General features: G+C 51.4%; 1 protein-coding gene across 1 annotated transcript in view; it reads left to right on the forward strand.

The window, feature by feature from the left end:
* SIPA1L3 (signal induced proliferation associated 1 like 3) overlaps nucleotides 1-21,422 on the forward strand; it is a 235,551-nt gene that overhangs the window by 151,047 nt on the left and 63,082 nt on the right. The window contains exons 5-9 of the mRNA XM_082862975.1: nucleotides 1,954-2,142; nucleotides 3,374-3,548; nucleotides 5,617-5,720; nucleotides 8,545-8,702; nucleotides 14,540-15,116. Of these exons, the coding sequence (XP_082719101.1) occupies nucleotides 1,954-2,142; nucleotides 3,374-3,548; nucleotides 5,617-5,720; nucleotides 8,545-8,702; nucleotides 14,540-15,116 (1,203 nt within the window). The remainder of the gene's footprint in view (nucleotides 1-1,953; nucleotides 2,143-3,373; nucleotides 3,549-5,616; nucleotides 5,721-8,544; nucleotides 8,703-14,539; nucleotides 15,117-21,422) is intronic.

The following is a 21,422-nucleotide window of genomic DNA, read 5'->3' on the forward strand; positions in this document are numbered from 1 at the left end:
GTTTCCGTGCTCGTCAGCAGTAGGATGGATTAAATCCATTGGGGTAAAAACGTCAGCCTCTTACTGCAACATGGTCGTATCTCACATCCATAGCATTGAGAGAAAGAAGCCAGATAGAAAAGAATACAAACGACATGAAGCTCAGAAGCAGGCAGAAATAAATTCTGGTGTGAAAAGTCAGGATGGGGTTGCCATTAGGGAGGTGGGAAGGGGCACGAAAGAGTTTCCGGAGTCTAGTAGTGTGTTTCTTGGTCTGGGTGGTGATACCTAGGTATTCACTCTGTGATCATTCCTTGAGCTGTACTTATATGTGTTGTAGACTTTTCTGTATACGGATTATATTTCACAGTTAAAAAAATATTTCAAAGAGAAGAATCATGAGCTTTGGAGACGTCAGACCTGGGTTGGAATCCTGGTTCAGCCACTTAGCTGTGGTGACCTTGGCTAAGGCACCTAACCTCTTAGAGCTTCAGTTTTCTTATCTGTAAAATGGAGACAGTAAAACCTCCCCTGAACAGACCTATACCTAGATAGCTGCTATCATTCCTGGAATACAGTGCAGTGAACTATGCCTTCATAATTGTGACTCGTTATTAAGATGTATCTGTTAGAAATTGCTTTGTCTGCAAAATAACAGAAAACATGACTAACAATAGCTAAAACAAATACGGGGTTATTTTAATTATCTAACAAGAAGTCTGGGGGTAGGCAGTGGCCGGACATGACTTCTGTGTAATTTTTGTTGTTGTTGTCTCTTTACTTACGATCACAAGATGGCTTCCACAGCTCCAAACATCTTATCCTTATACCATTGTCCTTAGAAAAAATGGGCAGGTGGAAAGGGGCTTTCCTTTTACCAGGGAAGAAAATCTGCCCTAGACGTCCTCCCCAAGCTGAATTCCATCCCATCTCATTGCCTGGAACTAGTCATGTAGCCAACTATAGGAAAAACTTGGAAGGCAACATCTGCATAAGAGGAATGAGATGGTCATGATTGGCTTGACTCAGGTTTTCAACCCTGGCTTCACATCAGAATCACCTGAGTAGTATTAAAAGAGACAGAGAGGGGCTTCCCTGGTGGCGCAGTGTTTGGGAGTCCGCCTGCCGATGCAGGAAACACGGGTTCGTGCTCCGGTCCGGGAAGATCCCACATGCCGCTGGGCGGCTGGGCTCGTGAGCCATGGCTGCTGAGCCTGCGCGTCTGGAGCCTGTGCTCTGCAACGGGAGAGGCCACAACAGTGAGAGGCCTGCATACCACAAAAAAAAAAAAAAAAAGAGAGAGAGAGAGAGTGAGTGAGTGTGTGTGTATAAGTATACAAATATGTAAGTGTATGTATACATACATACGTGCGTGTATACATACATGTCTGGGCCCCACCACAGACCAGCCGAATCAGAACCACTCGTGGTGATTTTATCAGGAAACCAGGTTGAAAACCAGTGTCACAATTCAAGATCCAAGCTGGTACCGGTGTCCAGGGCAGGCGGGTGTTTTACATAAGAGCTTATGGTAATAAGTGTACACATAATATTATTTCTGATAATGACAGTAAGAGTGTTTGTTTGAGTGTCTACATTGTGGAGCTTGTTTTATCCATTATACCTCTTATTACCTGACATAATCCATCTCCTCACCCGCACGTCGGCTCCAGGAAGACAGGGGTCTTTCTTCTTTCATCATTCGTTGAACAAATGAAGGATGTTCCATCCACCGTCTCATTTAGTTCTCCCAACAGTCCTTGGAAGCTGAGGCTCACAGATGGGCAGTCACTTGGTCAAGAACACACAGCCAGGAGACAGCAAGTTCAAGTTGGTCCAGACCTAGTGCTTTCTGGCAGAGCCCAGGCTACTAACCATCCCACGTGTCGCTTTGAGAACAGGACACCCTCATGTGCTCTCATCCCTTCCCGAGTCCTGAGAGCCTCCTAACCTTCCCTCCTCTTCCTCGAGCAGCTCACCACCCTGCGTGGCTCCATCCTGGAGGATGCCACACCCACAGCTATGAAGCATGGGACAGGGCGGGGCCTGCCCCTGAAGGACGCCCTGGAGTATGTCATCCCCGAGCTCAACATCCACTGCCTGCGGCTGGCTCTCAACACTCCCAAGGTGACGGAGCAGCTGCTGAAGCTCGACGAGCAAGGGGTGAGCCGGGGCCCAGGGAGGGGGGTGGGGGGACACTGGGGCAGCAGCCTGCAGCCACACTCCCGGTACCTCCTTCTGTCTTGGTCACTTGTTTTTTTCTCCAAAGAACAGAAACCCACTCAGGTTAGTTCCAGTAAAAGGAGTGGTCTCCTATCAAATGCTATGGGTGCCAAGAGCCGGAATGTGACCGGGTCTTAGGAGGGAAATAGTTTAGGAACAAAACAGCCACCAGGTTCCCGTGTGTGTGTGCGTGCTCCCTCTCCCTCACTGCACACTGCCTCCCTCTGCTTCTCTGGCCCTTCCACAGCTCACAGAATTACTGTTAGGATTATAGGCACATGCAGGCCCCAGTTAGCTGACTCTCAGCCCCAGTAGAGCCTCTGACTGGCCCACCCTTAGGTCACATGACTGTCGATGGTCCAGTCACCAGTGAACAGAGGAATCAGGGATACATAAAAAAAACATGGAGGACTTTCCTGGTGGCACAATGATAAGAATCTGCCTGCCAACGCAGGGGACACGGGTTCGAGCTCTGGTCCGGGAGGATCCCACATGCCGCGGAGCAACTAAGCCCATGCGCCACAACTACTGAGCCTGCACTGTAGAGCCCTTGAGCCACAACTACTGAGCCCGCGAGCCACAACTACTGAAGCCCACACTCCTAGAGCCTGTGCTGTGCAAAGAGAGAAGCCACCACAGTGAGAAGCCCACGCACCGCCACAAAGAGTAGCCCCCACTCGCCGCAACTAGAGAAAGCCCGCGCACAGCAACGAAGACCCAACGCACCAAAAATAAATAAATAAAATTAATTAATTAAAAAAAGAAAAAACACGGTTATCAAGGGCTCACCCCCTAAAAAACAATGTCGACTAGACTGAGTCCTCCAGAATTTCCTTTTGCAGAACCTTAGCCAGGTCCGGTCCACCTACTGTGGGAAGCCGGCCAAGGTCTTTCCCTTGAGAGAATGGCGTCGCCAGCCGCCCTCGGCCCTCATGTAGAAAGCATGAGAATGGCGGCACCAGCACCTTGTTGTGCCTCCCTGGAATGGCAGGGTGGGAGAGGGACAACTGGGACGTGCCCCCATGCCGTTTTTCTTCTCTGGCTATAGCACTGAATTCCTGTGTGACCCCGGCAGCTCCCTGGGCTCCGCGCCCAAGAGAGCCTGCTTTGTTCCATGCCCCCCCTCCATTCTGCCTGGCCTGCCTCCCTGATGCCGCTCTCGCCTCCGCAGCTCTGCCGGAAACACAAAGTGGGCATCCTCTACTGCAAGGCTGGCCAGAGCTCGGAGGAGGAGATGTACAACAACGAGGAGGCCGGGCCGGCCTTTGAGGAGTTCCTCTCCCTCATCGGAGAGAAGGTCTGCCTGAAGGGCTTCACCAAGTACGCCGCCCAGCTGGACGTCAAGAGTAAGTGGCAGTGGCGGGTGGCCTTGCGGGGGGGAGCAGGGTGAGTCCCAACCGCACCCTCATCCCGTGAGCTAAGGCCCAAAGGCCTGGTGATACCCAGGTGAGGACTCCGGGCAGCGGGAGCTCGAGGACTCCATTGGTGGGAGTGCGGGCAGTGCAGCCACTCTGGACAGCAGTACCTCATGTTCTGGTAGAGTCTGAAGACTCACTTGCTTTGTGTGTCAGCCCTTGCGCTCCTAGACACGTCCTCTGAGATCCTGTGCACATGTGCGCTGGGAGACGTCCTGAGGGGTCATAGCCACAGACACCTGCATGGTGCCCAGTGTGCACAAGGACCCTGGGGAAGACAGTGCTCCTGGCCAGTGTCCCCAACTAACAGGCAGGGCTACCCTGGCCTCACAGCCACCTGGAGGTCACCTGGCTCTGGCACTGGCCAACCAAGGCTTCAGAGACCTCACCTGTCACAGCTTCTCCCCTAGAATGGAAGCCCACAAGAATAGGGATTCCTCGGTCTGCTTTACTGCTGTTTCCCCTGCACCTGCAGTTAAATAAAGCTGGTGGGCCTCAGTGCTCAAAAAGGCCAAGGAGTAGGCTTCCAGGGGTGAGTGTGAGACCCTGGAGTTACTTGCAGTGTGGTTTGTGGGTTCACTCACACATCCAGCAAAAACAACCTCCTGGCTGTCCTCCCTGGGCAGGAAGGAGCAATTCAAGATGATACGATCAAATATGGGGAACCCAGCCTCATGTGGGGGCTGGGCCTCAAGAACATGGCATGTGACCCGAGACGGATGAGTTGGAATAACATAGGCAAAGAGGGAGCAGGAAGTGCGTTCCAGGGAGAAAGGACAGCACGTGCAAAAACCCTGAGCCCTGAGGTCTAAAGGCTGTTGTTCAAGGAATTAATGTGAAGGAGGAAGTGAGGGAGGCAGGCGGGGGCCTTGCCATGCAGGACCTTTAGGGCTAAAGATTAGGGATTTTGGTCTATTTCCTATGAGAATTTTGAAACTCATAAGAGGCAGCATTGAATACTGTTAAGGAAACATTCTGGAGTCAGATAGCCTGAGTTCCAGTCCAGACGCCACCACTGACTGAAGTGTGCGTGACCTTGGGCAAGTCACTCCCTCCCTGTGCCTCAGTTTCCCCCATAGAGCCCCTAATCAGGTGTTTCTCCCTGGTCATAACTCCCTCCCATTAGAGATGAACAGTATTCTGACTCGTATGATTATCGTTTCCTTCTTTTCGTCATAGTTTTGCCATCTTCATCTCTAAATAATATAATTCGTTTTGCCTGTTTGACAACATAATGTGAATGGAATCATACGGTTTGTGCTCCTTTGTGTCTGGCCGTTGTATTCGTGGGATTTGCCCATGTGGTGGCTGTGACTCATTTCTTTTCATGGCCGTGTACTTTTCCACATTATGAACTGTGTATCTATTCCTTGGACTAAGATTTGGAGGATACTGGTACCCGTATTCCGGGGCATCTGTGTACAATTTCTCTAGGCTGTGATCCTAGGAGATGAAGTGCTGGGTCATCAATTAAGCCTATCTGCAGGTTCAGTCGATCTTACTAAAGAGTTTTCCAAAGTGGTTGTACCACCTGACCAGCCACACAGAAGGTTCCAGTTGCCCCACATCCCCACCAACCCTTGGCACTGTCAGACTCTTAAATGTTTACCAGTCTGGTGGGTGCTTATTGTATGGCTTCCTTTTTATCTAAATTTACTGGATTTTAAAGGGTGGAGTTAAGTGAAAACATCGAGTTAAAAACTAACACAGGGCTTCCCTAGTGGTGCAGTGGTTGAGAGTCCGCCTGCTGATGCAGGGGACACGGGCTCGTGCCCCGGTCCGGGAAGATCCCACATGCCACGGAGCGGCTGGGCCCGTGAGCCATGGCCACTGAGCCTGCGTGTCTGGAGCCTCTGCTCTGCAACGGGAGAGGCCGCAACAGTGAGAGGCCCGCGTACCGCAAAAAAAAAAAAAAAAAAACTAACACAGATGGCATGTGGGATATGGCAGGAGCCCAGGGGTTTTGGAGGCGTGGTGCTAACTGGTGTTTCTGTTTCAGCTGACTCCACGGGAACCCACTCCCTCTACACGACTTACCAGGACTATGAGATCATGTTCCATGTCTCCACCCTGCTCCCTTATACCCCCAACAACAGGCAGCAGGTCAGTGGGGCTCAGGGTGGGGGCCCCAAGTGACTTCCAGTGGGTACACAGCTGAAGCCATGGCGCTCTCCCTCCCCACAGCTGTTAGCTGGCTGCCTGTCCGGCACTGGCTCCCCTGGCACCATCCTGTGCAGCACGTGGAGACCTTTGGCCCTGGAGACCCTCTGCATCACGGTCTCATCACCTGGGGGTTGGAGACTAGGTCAGGTGTCATTCACTGTCAGTTTTCTCCTGTTTCCTTGGCCATCCTTCTACCCCAACTCCCCTCAAGAGTCTCTTGAGTCATCAGGGATCCTATGGAAAAAAAAAAAGTGAATCAGTCAACATTATTTCGACTGCAAGTGATAGAAGCACAAATCAAACTGGCAAAAGCAAAAAATGGGATTTACTGGGTTAGGTAATTCTCAAGTACTGGGAGAGGGCTGGCTTTAGGTATGGCTGGATATGGATTCAAACAACGTTAGGAATTCTTTGCATTTCTCGCCTCTGGTTTTCTTCGTAGTGGCCTTATTCACAGATCTTCCCAAGTAGTGCAGAGTCGCCCCCCAGCAGCCCTCGCCTTACATCCCACCAGCTTTGCTACCACGGGAGAAAGAGAGCTGTGCCTTGCAGAAGTCCCAGAAACGTTTCAGGAATGAATCTCATTGGATCACTCACTTGCCAGGCCCAGGGCAGGGATGGAATGGGCTAACTGGCCAAGCCTGAAGGACATGCCCACTCCTAGAGAGGGCGAGTGAGGTCAGCTCAGCTTGGAACGTTGACAGAGATCAGGGAGGTGCTTTCCCAAAGGGGATGGACACGACTGCCAGAAGGAAGAGGAGGAGGTGCTAGGTGGGTGCAACAGCTGATGCCCACCACCAGGAGCCTCCTCACCTGGACACGCCATGCATGCTCAGTCCGGGAGCAGTTTCTAATGAACAGAAACCCCACAGACTTAATGGTTTAGTGTATATATTTTTTTCCATTGGTACAGGTGACGTTGTAGATTTTACTGGCCGAAAATGGTCAAATATCGGTGATTTCAGAAGGTTCACCTAATAGCAGCTGTAAGAGCATTGCTGTCGTTAGGCCTGGGTTGGAGTTCTTTCTCTGCCACTTCCTAGTTGTGTAATCTCACCTCCCTGAGCCTCAGATCCCTCCTCTGTAAAATGGGCGGAATGGTAGCACCCATGTCTCAGGGTCATTGGGAAAGGACCCTGTACTCATGCATGAAACTGGGGCTTGAGTCAGGGCCCGACATGGGAGGCGCACAGGAAGCAGACAGAAACCTACTCCTGGACGTCTGGGAGGCATGGTGGGCAAAGCTTGGGTTGTGGAGTCCAGCAGAAGCGGGTTCAAATCCTGGCTGTTTCCCTCCATGACTGTGTGCCTTAGGGCAAGACGTTTAACCCCCGGGAACCTAACTTTTCTCATCGGTAAAAGGAGGTAGGATGAGTTAATGACTCACAGCCTTGTTGTAAAGATGAAACGAGGACTTCCCTGGTGGCGCGGTTGTTAAGAATCCTCCTGCCAATGCAGGGGACACGGGTTCTATCCCTGGTCCGGGAGGATCCCACATGCCGTGGAGCAGCTAAGCCCGTGCACCGCAACAATTTAGCCTGCGCTCTAGAGCCGGCGAGCCACAACTACTGAGCCCACACACCCTAGAGCCCGCATGCAGCAAAGAAGACCCAATGCAGCCCCAAAATAAATAAATAAATAAATAATTTTAAAAAAAAGATGAAACGAGGTTGCAGCTTTCAGATGTGGATGTAAAATGCCTAGTACAGGGCCGGCCACAGTAAATGGGTACTTTATCTAGCAATTTAATTTCATCCAGTGTAAAACACACATAAAGAGCTAAGAGTTCCACAGTGTGAGTTGTGCCACTCTGTGTGACTGGATTTCACACCACGGGCCACCTCATGTAGAGCTACATGTGTCTCCCATCTGCGGACCTCACGTGGCCAATGGGGATTCCTAACAGTTACATGAAGACTAAACTTGTACAAATAAGAACAATGTAATTTCAGCAAACAAGTAAAATGTCGTGAGTACATCATCGCCTACAAAGATGACAGAGTTTTTCTCAGAGACCGTGACAGGCAGGGGAGAAAGGACAGGGCTCCTGTGGGCTGGTCTGAAGCTGCTGCCCCGGCCTTCTCAACTCAGGTGTCCGAGAAGGGGCGGTAGCAGGGATGGGCCCTGCCAGTGGCCTCGGGTCTGACTCTGCCATCGTCTGTGAGCATGGCCTTGAGCAAGTCGAAAGCCACCAGCCCATGCTCTTCTCCAAGAGATGTTTCTTGAGCAGCTGCTGTGTGCCAGGCTCTGCTCTAGGCACTGAGGATACAGCAGGGGGCAGCAAACAAAGCAGACAAAACCCTTGTTCTCACGGAGCTGACATGGTAGTGGGAAAAGACAGACAAGAAACAAAAGGAAGAGGGGAAGCCGCTGTACGCTAAGTGTTAAGTAATAAAGGCAGAAAAGCCGCTGTACGCTAAGTGTTAAGTAATAAAGGCAGAAAAGCAGAGGGGGTGACATCATGGATAAGACAGTCAGCGAAGGCCTTGTGGGAGGGTGACATTTCAGCCAAGACCTGAAAGGAGGGAGGGCGGGAGTGAGCCATGTGGGGATCTGGGGGAAGAACGTTCCAGGCAGCGGGAAGAGTCAGGGCAGGGGCCTTGAGGAGGAAATGTCTCTGGAGTGTTTGAGGGGCAGCAGGAGGCCAGTGTGGCTGGAGCAGAGTGAGCGAGGGGGAGCACCGAAGGAGACGGCAGGGAGGTGACAGGGCGGACCGTGAGCCTTGAGCCGACCATGACGTTTTCCTCTCCCCGCCGTTTACCAGCTACTAAGGAAGAGGCACATAGGAAACGACATTGTGACGATCATCTTCCAGGAGCCCGGGGCGCTGCCTTTCACCCCCAAGAACATCCGCTCCCACTTTCAGCACGTCTTCATCATTGTCCGAGTCCACAAGCCCTGCACCGATAGCGTCTGCTACAGGTACGCGCCTGCACCCTACCCCTGCATGCACCGGAGACCACAAAAGCTGGTTTCCAGCATCCAGGCAGAGTGCGGCAGAGAGAGAGAGTGGGGACAGCTTGCGGCAGAGAGAGTGGGGGGACAGCTGGCCCAGGTGGGCTGCCTCCTGCGTTTCTTGTTTGTGCTTCAGTAGGGGAGCTCTGTTCACACCTTCCCACACCTTCTGAGAGAGTGATTCTTAACCAGAAAGGGGCATGTCACCCCAGTTTCGATAAGCAAACCATCAGGGATTTGTATTTGCCTGGAATCTTTTGCTTGCAAGTGACAGAAAACCCACCTCAAAAAGGCAGTTATGTACGTTGGTTCTCATAAATGACACGTTCAGGCCTAGCCGGATGTGCTCCACTTCCCTGTCTGTCACTTCGTTTGCTGCAGCTCCAAGCTTAACATCTTCCCAGCTGCAAATCCAGCAAAAAGACAGCTTTCCTTTCCCAGGAAAAGAAGCCCCAGGACTGAGGCTCATTGACCTGCTTGGGGTCACGTGCCCATCCTAGAGTAAGACCACCAGCTGTGCCTGGGCACAGGGCGCATGGGCTGAGAGGCACAGGAAAATCGGAATATGGAAGGATGGAGACAGGGCAGGCAGGGGCCCCCCTCGGGAGGCAGAGCTGAGGCTTCTCTTAGTTCGCAGATCAAGAAGTGACACAAGCCTCAGAGCCATTCAGCGTCCTCCCAAAGCACCAGTTCTCACCTGGGGGCGTGGCTGGCCCCCAAAGGACAAATGGAAAGCTCTCTGGCCTCTCACCTCTGACCCCCAACCACCCTGTTGCCTGTCACAGAGGCAACTACTATTAGCTATTTCTCACGTATCCTGATACCTTCGGGCCATACAGGCAAATGCTTACAAGTATTCCTTTTCCACCTTTTAACACACATGGTACCATATCCCACACACTGTTCTGCATCCTGTATTTCTTCACTCAACAGCCTTTGAGAACTTTGCACACCAGTCCTTAAAGTGCCTCTTCCTTCTTTATGACTGCATATTAGTCCATCACGTGGATGCCTGAGAACCTCCCCCCATCCCTTATCAATGGGTGTTTGGGTTGTTTCCTGTTGCCTGCTGTTACACTCCCCCCTGCAGTGCATAACCTAGTTTTGTGGGGGGGGTTTGTTTTTTGTTTTTGTGTTTTGGCCATGCTGTGCTGCTTGTGGGATCTTAGTTCCCTGACCAGGGATTGAACCCGGGCCCTCAGCAGTGAAAGCACTGAGTCCTAACCACTGGACTGCCAGGGAAGTCTCCATAACCTAGTTTAGACTGTCATCGCACACGCGTCCAAGTACACAGCTGGGATAGATAAAGTCCCGAGCATGGAGTTACTGGGCCAAAGGGTATGTGCGTAGGTACACTGGGTGGTCTCAGTGGAATTGCCAGAATCTACCAGTTTCTTCTTGGCCAAATGTGTGAGAGAAGGGAGGTGGATTCCAATATGCAGGACGTGCTGTTTGACCACCAGGCTAGATGTGTTGCCCAGTGGCCGCTGGGAGCCAGTACACCGCATGGCAGGGCCTTCACATGCCCCAGGCCCAGGCCTGCAGCCCCCCTCCCTCACCCCCACCCATTTGTTCCCGGGACGGAGCAGCAGCTACGAGGCCCTGCACCTCCAGGCTCCATGTGGGCCTGAGGTTACTTAGATGCTGTCGATGTTCCTCAGCAGCTCAAAGGTAGCCCTGGTGAGCAAAGATGGAATTGTTCTCGAGCTCACACACACATACACACAGACACAGAAGGACACAGCCCTCCTGTAGCACATCAGAAGCAGGGGGCTGCTGGGTGGGCCTTTCTCCCCTTTCTCCTAACTGTGAGCTCCCCTCTCCTACCTGGTTTATCACAGGAGCCTGCGGCTGACCTCCTGCCTTTCCAGGCCGGCCTTCACGTGGTTTCCAGAACGATCTCTTTTTTTCTGATGCTCGAAGCTTTCTTGTTTTTTTTGCAGTTTAATTTGAAATATTTTTATTATGCAATGTTTTAAACGTTCTGAAAAGTACAGAGGATAATATAACAGACACCCGTGTGCCTACCACCAAATCTAACAGATGTTAACATTTTGCCATATTTGCTTCAGCTCTCCCTTTATTTCTGAAGAAAGAAAATGTTAGAGATACAACCAAAGCTGCCCCTCCTGCAACCCCTTTCTTCCCCTCCTCTCCTTCCCCACACGCAGCTACTCTCTGGACTGACCTTCCCCTGTCCCCACTCCCACCCCCCGGTGTCTCCAAACACGTTTCTGTCTCAGCATTCATCACCTTGTAGGAACAAACTGTTGATGTGACTCTCGCCTCCCTCGAGGGTAACCCCACGTCATACTCACCTTCATACATCTATGCTGGCCCGGCGCTTGCCATGTAGAGACCACAAAGACGCCTTTGCCAACTAGATACATGCCTGCCCCAAACATTGTAGGCCCTGAGAAGATAGGTGTTGAATAAATAATTGTCAGTGTTCTAGAAATACTGAGCTACAGCGACCAGGTGACCTGGTGGTCGCACCATCTCCTGGCTGCATAAGGAGGTGCCGCCCTTTCCCGCTCGCTTCAAGTGCGTACTTTCTGCGTAGCGCACCGGCATCCCTGCAGCCTGTGGGCTGGGGAAACCCCATCCCTCCTGCTGGGGAAGTGAGGGACCAGCTGTTCTGATTGTCCAGAAACCTTCGGCAGCTTGCAGTTTCATAATTCTTAAAATCATGAATCAGGACTATGGGAAGAGCCCAAATCTGTCACTATAAGCAGCCACGTCCTGAATGAAAAAGTTGCAGAGCCATTCACATCTGTAAAGCACAGTCTGGACACGGCTTTAATTAGAGTAGAGAGACTGGCGAGGTTGTCTTATCCATCCCCCTGCCTGGAGGCAAGGCCACGCCCACAGGGTTTCCCACAGAGGAAAAGCTGCCTGGTTTGTGTGGCCTTTGAAGAACCTCTCCACCAGGAAATGCCTTTTTCTGTCAAACCTACCCATTGGTAGGAATCTGTTTCTTCTTGGTCTGTCTGTTCAAGTTTAAATCATTACTTTAATCGGTATTGAACACCTGTGCTGGCTCTGGGGCATCAGCTGAGCCCAGGTGGGTGGCACCCGCCCACACACATTCCCGGGATGTAGAGAAGGTTTCACTGCCCAGTGAACCGTGGAGGTGGAGAGCAAGGGGTCTGGCCTGACCCACCTGGGTCTGCAGTAGCTCCCTCCATGGTCTCCTGGACATTCTCTGGTCCCGCCCATCCCTTTCTTCATGGGGCAGCCACGGTGATCCTTACAGATGGTCAGCCTGGCACCTGCATTCATCAGGGACCCACAAGAAGCAGGTGCCCCCCACTCTGGGTTTTAACTGAGGGATTAATGAACAGACTAATAGGTGTGGGTATGTTAAGGGAACCAATACAGGAAAATGAGACATCCAGGGACCAGCAACAGCAGGGAGCCATTACCCCACCCCCAGGGATGAGGTCAGAAGGGGATGGGAGAAGTTTCTGGAAACTAGGGAGAACTATGGCTTTGGGATAGGGGCTGCACAGCAGAAGCTGTGGCTGTTGAGTAAAGGGCCCAGGACTACAGCCACTGCCGCCATCCGAGCCCGGCAGGGAGGCAGTGAAGAGAAATAAATACTCCACCTTCTCTCCTCTCCCCTTCCCGTAGCCTGGCCAGGGGAACCCAGTGAAGGTCGCACAGCCTGTAGAAACCCACCTTCCAGGGCAGAAAATGGCAGAGACTGCGTCTGGGGGCACAGGCGGTGAATAGCCAGCCCAGATGGTAAAATGGTTGCTTGTTTCGGGATGAAAAGCGCTAACTCGCCATCAAGGCCCTGCCTGGCCTGGTCCCTGGTGACCTCATCAGCCTTCCACCCTTCACTGCCTGGGCTCCGGGCACCCCGGCCTCACCTCGCCCTGCACGTGCTCTTTCCCGTCGGGCCTTGTTCCTCCCATGCCCACTGCCTGCACGGCCCTTCCCTTAGCTCTTCCTCTGTCTCCTACTCAGCTGCAGATCCCAGTGTAATTTCTCTTCCTCACAGCGGCCTTCCCAGAACACTAAATCCCCAGGGCCCAAGAGGGGGCGCGTCCCAGAAGCGCTGGTCAAACAAATGCATGAATGTCACCCTGTCCTCTTGTCAAGTTGGGTGGGGGCTTGGGAGTCGAAACCTGAACAAGCCTTTCATTGTGGTTGGGTTTCACAAAACAGGTTTTAATCAAGAATCTCATTATTTTAAAAATTGTCTTATGGTGTGAAATCTCTCCCAACACCGTACTCACAAGCTGACATTTTTCTAGAAGGTGAATGCAGTACTCTCTAAGAAAAACCTCGTTTTCAGCACCTCATACTGTTTTTTAATCGTCATTATGTAAACAGCACAACTCATGGTGTCTCTGGAGCCCCTTTAAATGTCTTTCCTTGAGAGTTGTCTTCCCCTGCACCCTGGGTGTTCACTCTGGCAGGTGCTATAGCCTTTCTGCCTAATACTAGAAATCGTCTAACTTGTAGCCAGCCACTGGGTCTCGAATGTCACAAACGAGGTTCATCAAGTCTAAACTTGACTTATCAGCAAATCTCCTGCCTCCCAGCTCAGGATTGCCTCTGCCTGGGAACCTCAGTGGATGGGGAGCCTGCTTCCCTGTCCTCTGTTTCTCCGCCTTGCACTTCCCCTCCCCCAGGCCTGCTCGCTGCCAGTTTCTGACCTGTCCAGGGTTGGAGCACAAGGAGAAAATGGGAGACAGGGAAATGTCACTGGGGCTCTGGTCACAGCTGGCTGCGTGCTCTCTGGGCTCTGCGGGGGCTCCCTGCCCACCTTCTAGATCTCCCAGGCAGGAGCAGACCCAAGTCTCCTCCCAAATATAAGGGTCACCTAGGGACAGCCCCTATTCATGGGGCCACTTTCTCCAAAGATTTTCCTCCCAAGGAGATCCTCCCTCTCTAATTTGCGTAGTGGGTGAGAAGGTTATTTGGGGGAACAGGTTTTAGATCATTTCCTTTTTACTTTCTCACTCAGTTGCTATCTGATTTCGATCATAATAGCATCTCAGTCAAAACTGAAGTAGGAAGAGCCCCATCCTAACTTCCCCATACAATGAATTTTCAGAACAGCCTCTGTAGAGATGATTTATAAAGTGTGTTAGTCTTACACAAGTGTCTGAAAGAAGTAAATCACAGAACGTTCCACGTCATTCAGGTGTTCCTACAATGCTGCTGCTTAACAAACCACCCCAAAGCTCAGTGGCTCACAAACATTATCATTTCTTCTTGGCTCACGCATCTGCAGGTCAGCTGAGGTCTGGCTGGCCCTGGCTGCAGGTTTGCTCCAGGTGTCCTCATCCTCCTGGACCAGTAGGCCCCGGGGCATGTTCACGTCATGGTGAGGGCAGGTGCATAGGAGGTAGGCCTGGCCCGCACACACATTTGTGCCTTTGCTCGAAAGCCATTGGCCAAATCAAGTCACATGACCAGGCTCAGGCTCGATGGGGTGGGGATGTACCTGCCCACAAAGGTAGAGAGGAAGGGGTGAATTTTTGCCAAACTATAATTTACCGCAAGCCTGTATGTATGTAAAACAAGATTAACTGAAGTTGAACAATGCTAGGAAAATTATCCTTTGAATATCAGTGGACGTTCTAACATCTGTTGTATAGGAAGTAAAAATGCATGCATGCGCCCTAAGACTTTCTCCAGTTTCCAGTCTAGTCGGCTGGCAACTTACTAGTTAGACGTAGACTTCCGTTCTTAGAAAGGAAACTCCTCCTTCTGGTCATGTATTGTCCTTCTAAAGGAACTCTCAAGTGCCTGTCTTTCTACCATGTAAATAATTTCTCCCTCCTCAGTATGGCTGTGACCCGATCCAAAGACGCTCCTCCTTTCGGACCCCCCATCCCCAGTGGAACCACATTCCGCAAATCTGATGTCTTCAGAGACTTCTTGCTGGCCAAGGTGATTAATGCTGAGAATGCCGCGCACAAGTCCGACAAGTTCCACACCATGGCCACCAGGACCCGCCAGGAGTACCTCAAGGACCTGGCTGAAAACTGTGTCTCCAACACACCCATCGACTCCACCGGCAAGTTCAACCTCATCTCCCTGACCTCCAAGAAGAAGGAGAAGACCAAAGCCCGGGCAGGCGCTGAGCAGCACAGCGCTGGGGCCATCGCCTGGAGGGTGGCGGCTGAGGACTTCGCCCAGGGGGTAGAAATCGACTGCATTTTGGGAATTTCCAACGAGTTTGTGGTGCTCCTGGATCTACGCACCAAGGAGGTGGTGTTCAACTGCTACTGCGGGGATGTCATCGGCTGGACCCCAGACTCCTCGACGCTCAAAATCTTCTACGGGCGAGGGGACCACATCTTCCTAAAGGCCTCTGAGGGTTCTGTGGAGGACATAAGGGAAATTGTCCAGAGGCTGAAGGTAAGGGAGAGAGCTTCTCAAGGGTGCTGCAGTTCTGTGGTCTGGCAGAGGCCTTAGGAACCACTAAAATGCTTCCCTGAGCCCAGTCAGTTAGGCCAGGACACTCATCGGCCCCAAGAAAATCAGAATTGTCACTTACACACCAGGGGTCTAGTGGGTCCCACAGCCTGGGTTCTTTCTGGGGAAGGTGTCAGAGGCTCTCCGTGCCATCACCTTGGGAGGACAAAAGGCATATTTACTCACTCAAGATGTTGATAGGAAAGATAAGTTTAAACTCACGTTCAAAATGTAAGGATACTTTCCAGAAGAGTTAAAACAGAATAAAAGGTTTCCAGACCATTAAAATATAGGACAGAAACAGAATGTTGCGGTGGGGAGTATACAAAAGCATAATAAAAGAAACAAAACAAACAGAAAATTACATGGCAGGAATAATTCCACATCAGTAATCACAATAAACGTGAGTGGTTTAACATCTCCTGTTAAAAAACAAAGACTCACAGTCTGGATAAAAATCTTAAGCCTAAGCTCTCGGTAGCTCGGGCTCAGACTGTTGCCAAACCAAGGGTAGCAGATTGGTTTCAAGTCACATGACAACTTAGTTGGTAATGGCTGTTTGAAGCATGGGGCTAAGAAGTACTAAGGCCACATCTGAGCCCCGTGTGAAGGAATGCTGTGGTCGGTGATTGGCTCTCAGTGGGTTTAGCAGAATGGCATGTCATGCGTGGAATAGAGAAGGCAGTGTATCACGGGAGTTAACACAGGTTCTTGAATCAGAAGGCCTGGCTTCAACTCCCGGCACTGCCACTTACCAGCTGTGTAACCTCACCCTGTTACTTAACCGCTGGGTGACTCAGTTTCCCCATCTGAAAAATGGGGACAGTAATCATCCTACATCACGTAAAAGTTTTAAGGATTGAATGAGTTACGTGGCCCAGGCAAGCTGGCCTGACTTGGGAGGCTGTGACCTCCAGAGGCCACTGTGACAGCTGGCTGTCCTCACCCTTCTAGGCCTTTGCACTTGCTCTTTGAGTTCAGTTGGATTGGTAAAGCCCTGCTCTCAGCTTCCCTGACTCCAAAATTCATGCCCCGCCTTAGACTACCACAGTAGCTCGTGTGTGGATTTCCCATTAGGATGGGAGGTCCGTGAACGAGGGCCTCTGACTGTTTTGCTCACTTGCTTGTCTCATATGCACAGATCAGAGCTGGCACATAGTAGGTGGTCAGTAAATGCTGATTAGTTGGTTAGTTGAATGAGATGACTGAACCCTGACTCTGTGCTAATGAGCCATTTACGTGCATGACCTCATAGTTCTTCACCCACTCCGTGGAATGTAGGCACTGTTTTTATCCCCACTTGACAGATGAGAAATGCAAGGTTCAGAGAGGTATAGATACTCACAGAGGGTCATACAGTAGGTGGCAGACTGGGATCTGAATCCAGATTTTTCTGACTCCAAAACCTGTTTGTGCCCAGACTTGAGGCTGATAACTAACTGTTGGCCCGGCATCTCCACTCGACCTTGAAACTTAACTTGTCTAAGAGCAAGCTCCGGGCTTCCCTGGCGGCGCAGTGGTTGAGAGTCCGCCTGCCGATGCAGGGGACACGGGTTCGTGCCCCGGTCCGGGAAGATCCCACATGCCGCGGAGCGGCTGGGCCCGTGAGCCATGGCCGCTGAGCCTGCGCGTCCAGAGCCTGTGCTCCGCAGCGGGAGAGGCCACAGCGGTGAGGGGCCCGCGTACCGCAAAAAAAAAAAAAAAAAATCTGATTTAAAGCAAGCTCCTAGTTTCCTGTCCCCATGTCTCCCAGGGTTCTCCTGTGTCAGCAGAGGACAAGCCATCACTTATTTGTGGGATCAGAGGCCTCAGCATCAGCCTCGCTCCTCTTTCTCTCACACCCACATCCAGTCTGTCAGCTCCATCTCCAGTAGACAGGCTCCACTACTTCTCCCCCTTCCGTAGCCCCTCCTGGCCTATCCGGTAGCCTCCTCGCTGGTCGCCTTTGCATCAGCACTTGCTTCCCTGTGGTCTCTTCCCAGTAAGGTCGTCAGAGGGATCCGATCATGTCACTGCTCTGCTCAAACCCCTCAGCTCACTCTGGGTAAAAAGCCCAATTCCTTACGGTGGCCCCTGAGGCCCTGCATGGCCTCTGTCAGCCTCTCTGGTCTTGTCTCCCCTTGCTCTCTCTGCTCCAGGCACACAGACCTCTGCTGTTTCCCGAGTGTGCTCATCAGGCATCCAGCCTCAGGGCCTTTGCACTGACTGTGCCCTCCTGCTGGAACACTCTCCCTCATCCCCACATGGCTCCCTCCCCTTCTGTATGCCTTTAGTCAGATGTCACCTGTCAGTGAGGCCTCATTATCCAAAATTGCAAACTCCCCTCCCCACCTCGGCCCTGAGCTTATTCCACCCACTTTCCCCACTTTAATTTTCTCGATAGCACCTACCACCACCTGACGTGTATTTTTACGTATTTGTTGTTTGCCGCTGTGTCCTCAGCACCTAGGCCAGCGTCTGGTGTGCAGTAGGCACTCAGTGACCGCGGACTGAATACTCGCATGCGTGCTACCCTGTAGTAATAGCAAAAGTGGCCATTCATGGGGGCCTGACTGTCTGACTGCTTGCAGCCTTGCACAACCTTGCATTTCTTCTTCCCAAAAGCCCAGTGAGGGAGATACTGTTATCACCCCCGATTCACAGATGAGGAAGCTGAGGCCCAGAGAGGTAAAGGGACTTGCCCAGGGCCCAGAGAGAGTGAAGGGCCTGGGTTCTTAAACATGAGAGGTCTTCCTCCGCAAAATCCTGACGGCAGCTTGCGTTTCTTGAGCAGTGACCGTGCCAGGCACTGTGCCAGGCTACGTGGTTTACCCACATCCTCTCTGTCCCACGCCCACCCCCGTGCCTACTGTTGGTGCAGTGCTCTTAGAGCACATTTCCACACCCCCCCTCACAATCTCAATGCCCCAAAGCCCGCTGAGAAACCGGGCAGCCAGGAAGTGATGACATAAGCCATCTTCTGTGAAGCGACAGGGCCATCTTAAATGGCTCACAAGGGGAGTCTTTCTTTATGAAGTCCTCCAGGGTGAGGGGTCCACACCCTCCCCTGGCACAGCTGGGATTCAGACATCCTTTGTTTGTTAAGTCGACAGGTTTTATTATGTGCCGGGCCCTGGGCCGGGCAGTGCTGGGACTCAGCAGTGACCATGGTGGGCCCAGGCTCCCACCCGAGGCAGACACTGAACCGGAATCACAAATGCCAAGAGGCTAAAAGGCAGAGTGTTGAGGATGCCAGGGGAGCCTATCATGGTGGGCAGTCTCAAACCCACAGATGGGATGCAGCCCCCAGACCTATTTAATTAGTTACCGATGCTTAACATTCCGAGGATTTCGTATGAACCTAGCTTTCTGGCTTCTCTTGAAAAACTGGGGGATCTGGCTATCCAGGGCCTATGTTTATACTGGTCAGGAGTCAGCTGAAGCAGGGTGTTGGGTGCCCCCTTGACACAGGGTGTGAGTGCACCATTTGACCATGGTTGTCACCAGCCTGCATCTCCCATTACCCACCAAGCACCCCAGCTTGTGAGCCTTGGCCCGGGGTAGAGCGAGGCTTCCCTGAGGAAATGACTTAAACTGAAACTAGAGTAGTAAGTAGGAATCATCCTGGTGAAGAATGAGGGGGAAAATAAATAAAAGAGAAAAAAAAAAAAGGCAGGGGAAGCAGCACAGCACAGCACAGGGGCTAAAAGATAAGAGTTAAGGAGTCAGATCTGCTTTATGACCTTGGGCCACTGACATATCTCAGATTCCCCAGCTGTAAAACAAGCAAATTATTGTATGTACGTCATAAGTGAGATGTTAGAGAAATTGGGCATTGAAAGGACGTAACCAATGCCTGGCACACAAAGATCGGTCCCCAAGAAAATTAGCTTTAAAGGGGGCAGGGTGGCCGCATGACACAGCAGAGGTTCCTCTGAACTCACTGTGTGTTTGGTCTCATACGGTGTTCCGTGTGCCGTGGAGCCTTTCTGGAAGCTTGTGAACATCGGGAATGGTGTTCTTCTTTGGGTGGGGCTGCCTTCGGATTGTAAACAAAAGCAAATGGCACGGAAGTTTCAGGACACTAAGCCGGAGCAGCCCGAGTTCCCCTACTGGCTCTCTCCCCCATCCAGAATGACCCAAAGCACCTATACTGAGTAGTTGCAGGCTGAGCTGCTAAAAGAAAGAGAGAGAGAGACTGAGAAATCCAGTGGCTGAAATAAGAGGGGAGTTTATTTTTTTTGTAGTTAGCGCTCAGGCTGCTCAAAGCTGGCAGAGACAGCTCAGGGACTCACGTCCCTTCCACCTGTGGCTCCTTCTTTCCCTTCGATATTGTACTTTTCAGCATGGTCAACGTGGAGTCACTCCATATCCATGTTCCTGTCTGCAGGAAGGGAGAAAGTGTGAGCGTGGAGGACAAGCAATTTTATTTTTAAACACACTGTTCCATCACTGCCCAAAACCAAGACATGTCCACACCCAGCTGCAAGGGAAGCTGAGAAATGTGGTCCCTAACCAGGTGGCCATGCACCCATCAAAACTCTTGATTTGCGGTGGGCAGGGGAGTCTCATTACTCAAAGGAAGAAGGGGAGGATGGAGAGTAGAAGGCACTTGGCAGTCCTCCTGCACAGCAGTGCCTGAGCCGTCGGGGCCTCTGCGGGGGGCTGGCTCTCAGAACAGCCCGGGACTCCCAGGGCTGGTGCTGCCTAATCGGGCACAGGCACAGACACACAGGACTCTCCTGTGAATCCCCCACAGCCAGATTCTTCGGACACAAGGGTGACGGCTTCAAAGGGAAGAAGAAGTTTGACTCCCAAAGCAGAAGTAGTGGTCTAGGCCGGAGCCACCCACAGCTTTCTCCTTTGAGGCACTGAACAGTAGACGTTCCTTTCCAACCAACTTTTTAAAACTTATTAATCGTGGAAATTTTCAAACATACAGAAAAGTAAGGAGACTCACACAGTGAACTTGTAGCTCCACTTGTAGCTCCAGTTTCCATAGTTATTAGCCCGTGGCCCGTCTTGATCTTCCCTTCCCTCCCTTCTCTTCCCCTGATTATTTTGAAACAAATCCTAGACATCCTATCATTTCATCGGTAAACATCTCGACATTTATCTCTAAAACATATGGACTCTGTAAAAATAACTATTTTGTCATTATCATACATAAAAAATTAACAGTAACTCCTTATTTTTTTGTCATGTAAACAAGTTGGGTTATGAAATCAATTACTGGGTCTCAACCAACAATTCTCAAAGATAGCGTAGAAAAGATTGAAACGTATCCAAGTGGATCCCAGTGGGGAAGGACTTGGTTTCGTGGAGCTTTGTTCCAGTGTTACACGTTTCCTCACTTCCCAAATTCTCACTGTCCAGACCAGGAACAAATGTGTTTACATTTTCAGGCAAGTCTTTTGCCATCCAAACTCATTTCTCGCTACCCACACTCGGGAATGTCAGTGTGGACTGCAAGGAATATTTTTGTGTATATGGATACGTGCGTAAATGTGTGAGTGCATAGCATGGCTTGTGACATAAAATTCTTTCTTCCGGTGCTGCTCTAATAGGTACATCAGGTAGCCTTCTAGCCAGGGAATGACTTCTCACAGGAAACGTGAACCATTACACGAACGCTTTCCTTAATGCAGTTTTAGGATAGGGCAGACAAATCCTGATGTAACTTGTTTAACAGCTACGGCTTGTTAAGTTAATCTTTTTGTCCCAGGAAGAGGAGGGAATCCCTCAGGACCTGCTGAAGAACCAGGGGTTCTGTTCAGTGGCTTCTCATATCTATGGTAATCATGACGAAAGTCTCATACAAATGAAGCAGGGAGTAAATTGGAGGCATGGGGGCTTCCCTGGTGGCACAGTGGTTGAGAGTCCGCCTGCCGATGCAGGGGACACGGGTTCGTGCCCCGACCCGGGAAGATCCCACATGCCGCGGAACGGCTGGGCCCGTGAGTCATGGCCGCTGAGCCTGCGCGTCCAGAGCTTGTGCTCCGCAACGGGAGGGGCCACAACAGTGAGAGACCCGCATACCAAAAAAAAAAAAAAAAAAAAATTGGAGGCATGGCCCTGTGTGGTCTGGTCGGCTCCAGGATGGGGGACGGTCAGGGAAGGAGATTGGGAAGGGGTTTGTACCTCTAAGAATGATGTCATGAAGTAAAAAATATGGCCCGAGCCCCCAACCTAGAAAAGGTCGCAGGATCTCTGGTCTGTTGCCTCTCTGGTTTTTACTCTGGTCACAGTCACCGTATCGGTCAGGATGCA

The sequence above is a fragment of the Leucopleurus acutus genome (genome assembly GCF_964270905.1).
Source record: "Leucopleurus acutus genome assembly, chromosome: 20".
In the NCBI taxonomy this organism is placed as follows: Eukaryota; Metazoa; Chordata; class Mammalia; order Artiodactyla; family Delphinidae; genus Leucopleurus; species Leucopleurus acutus.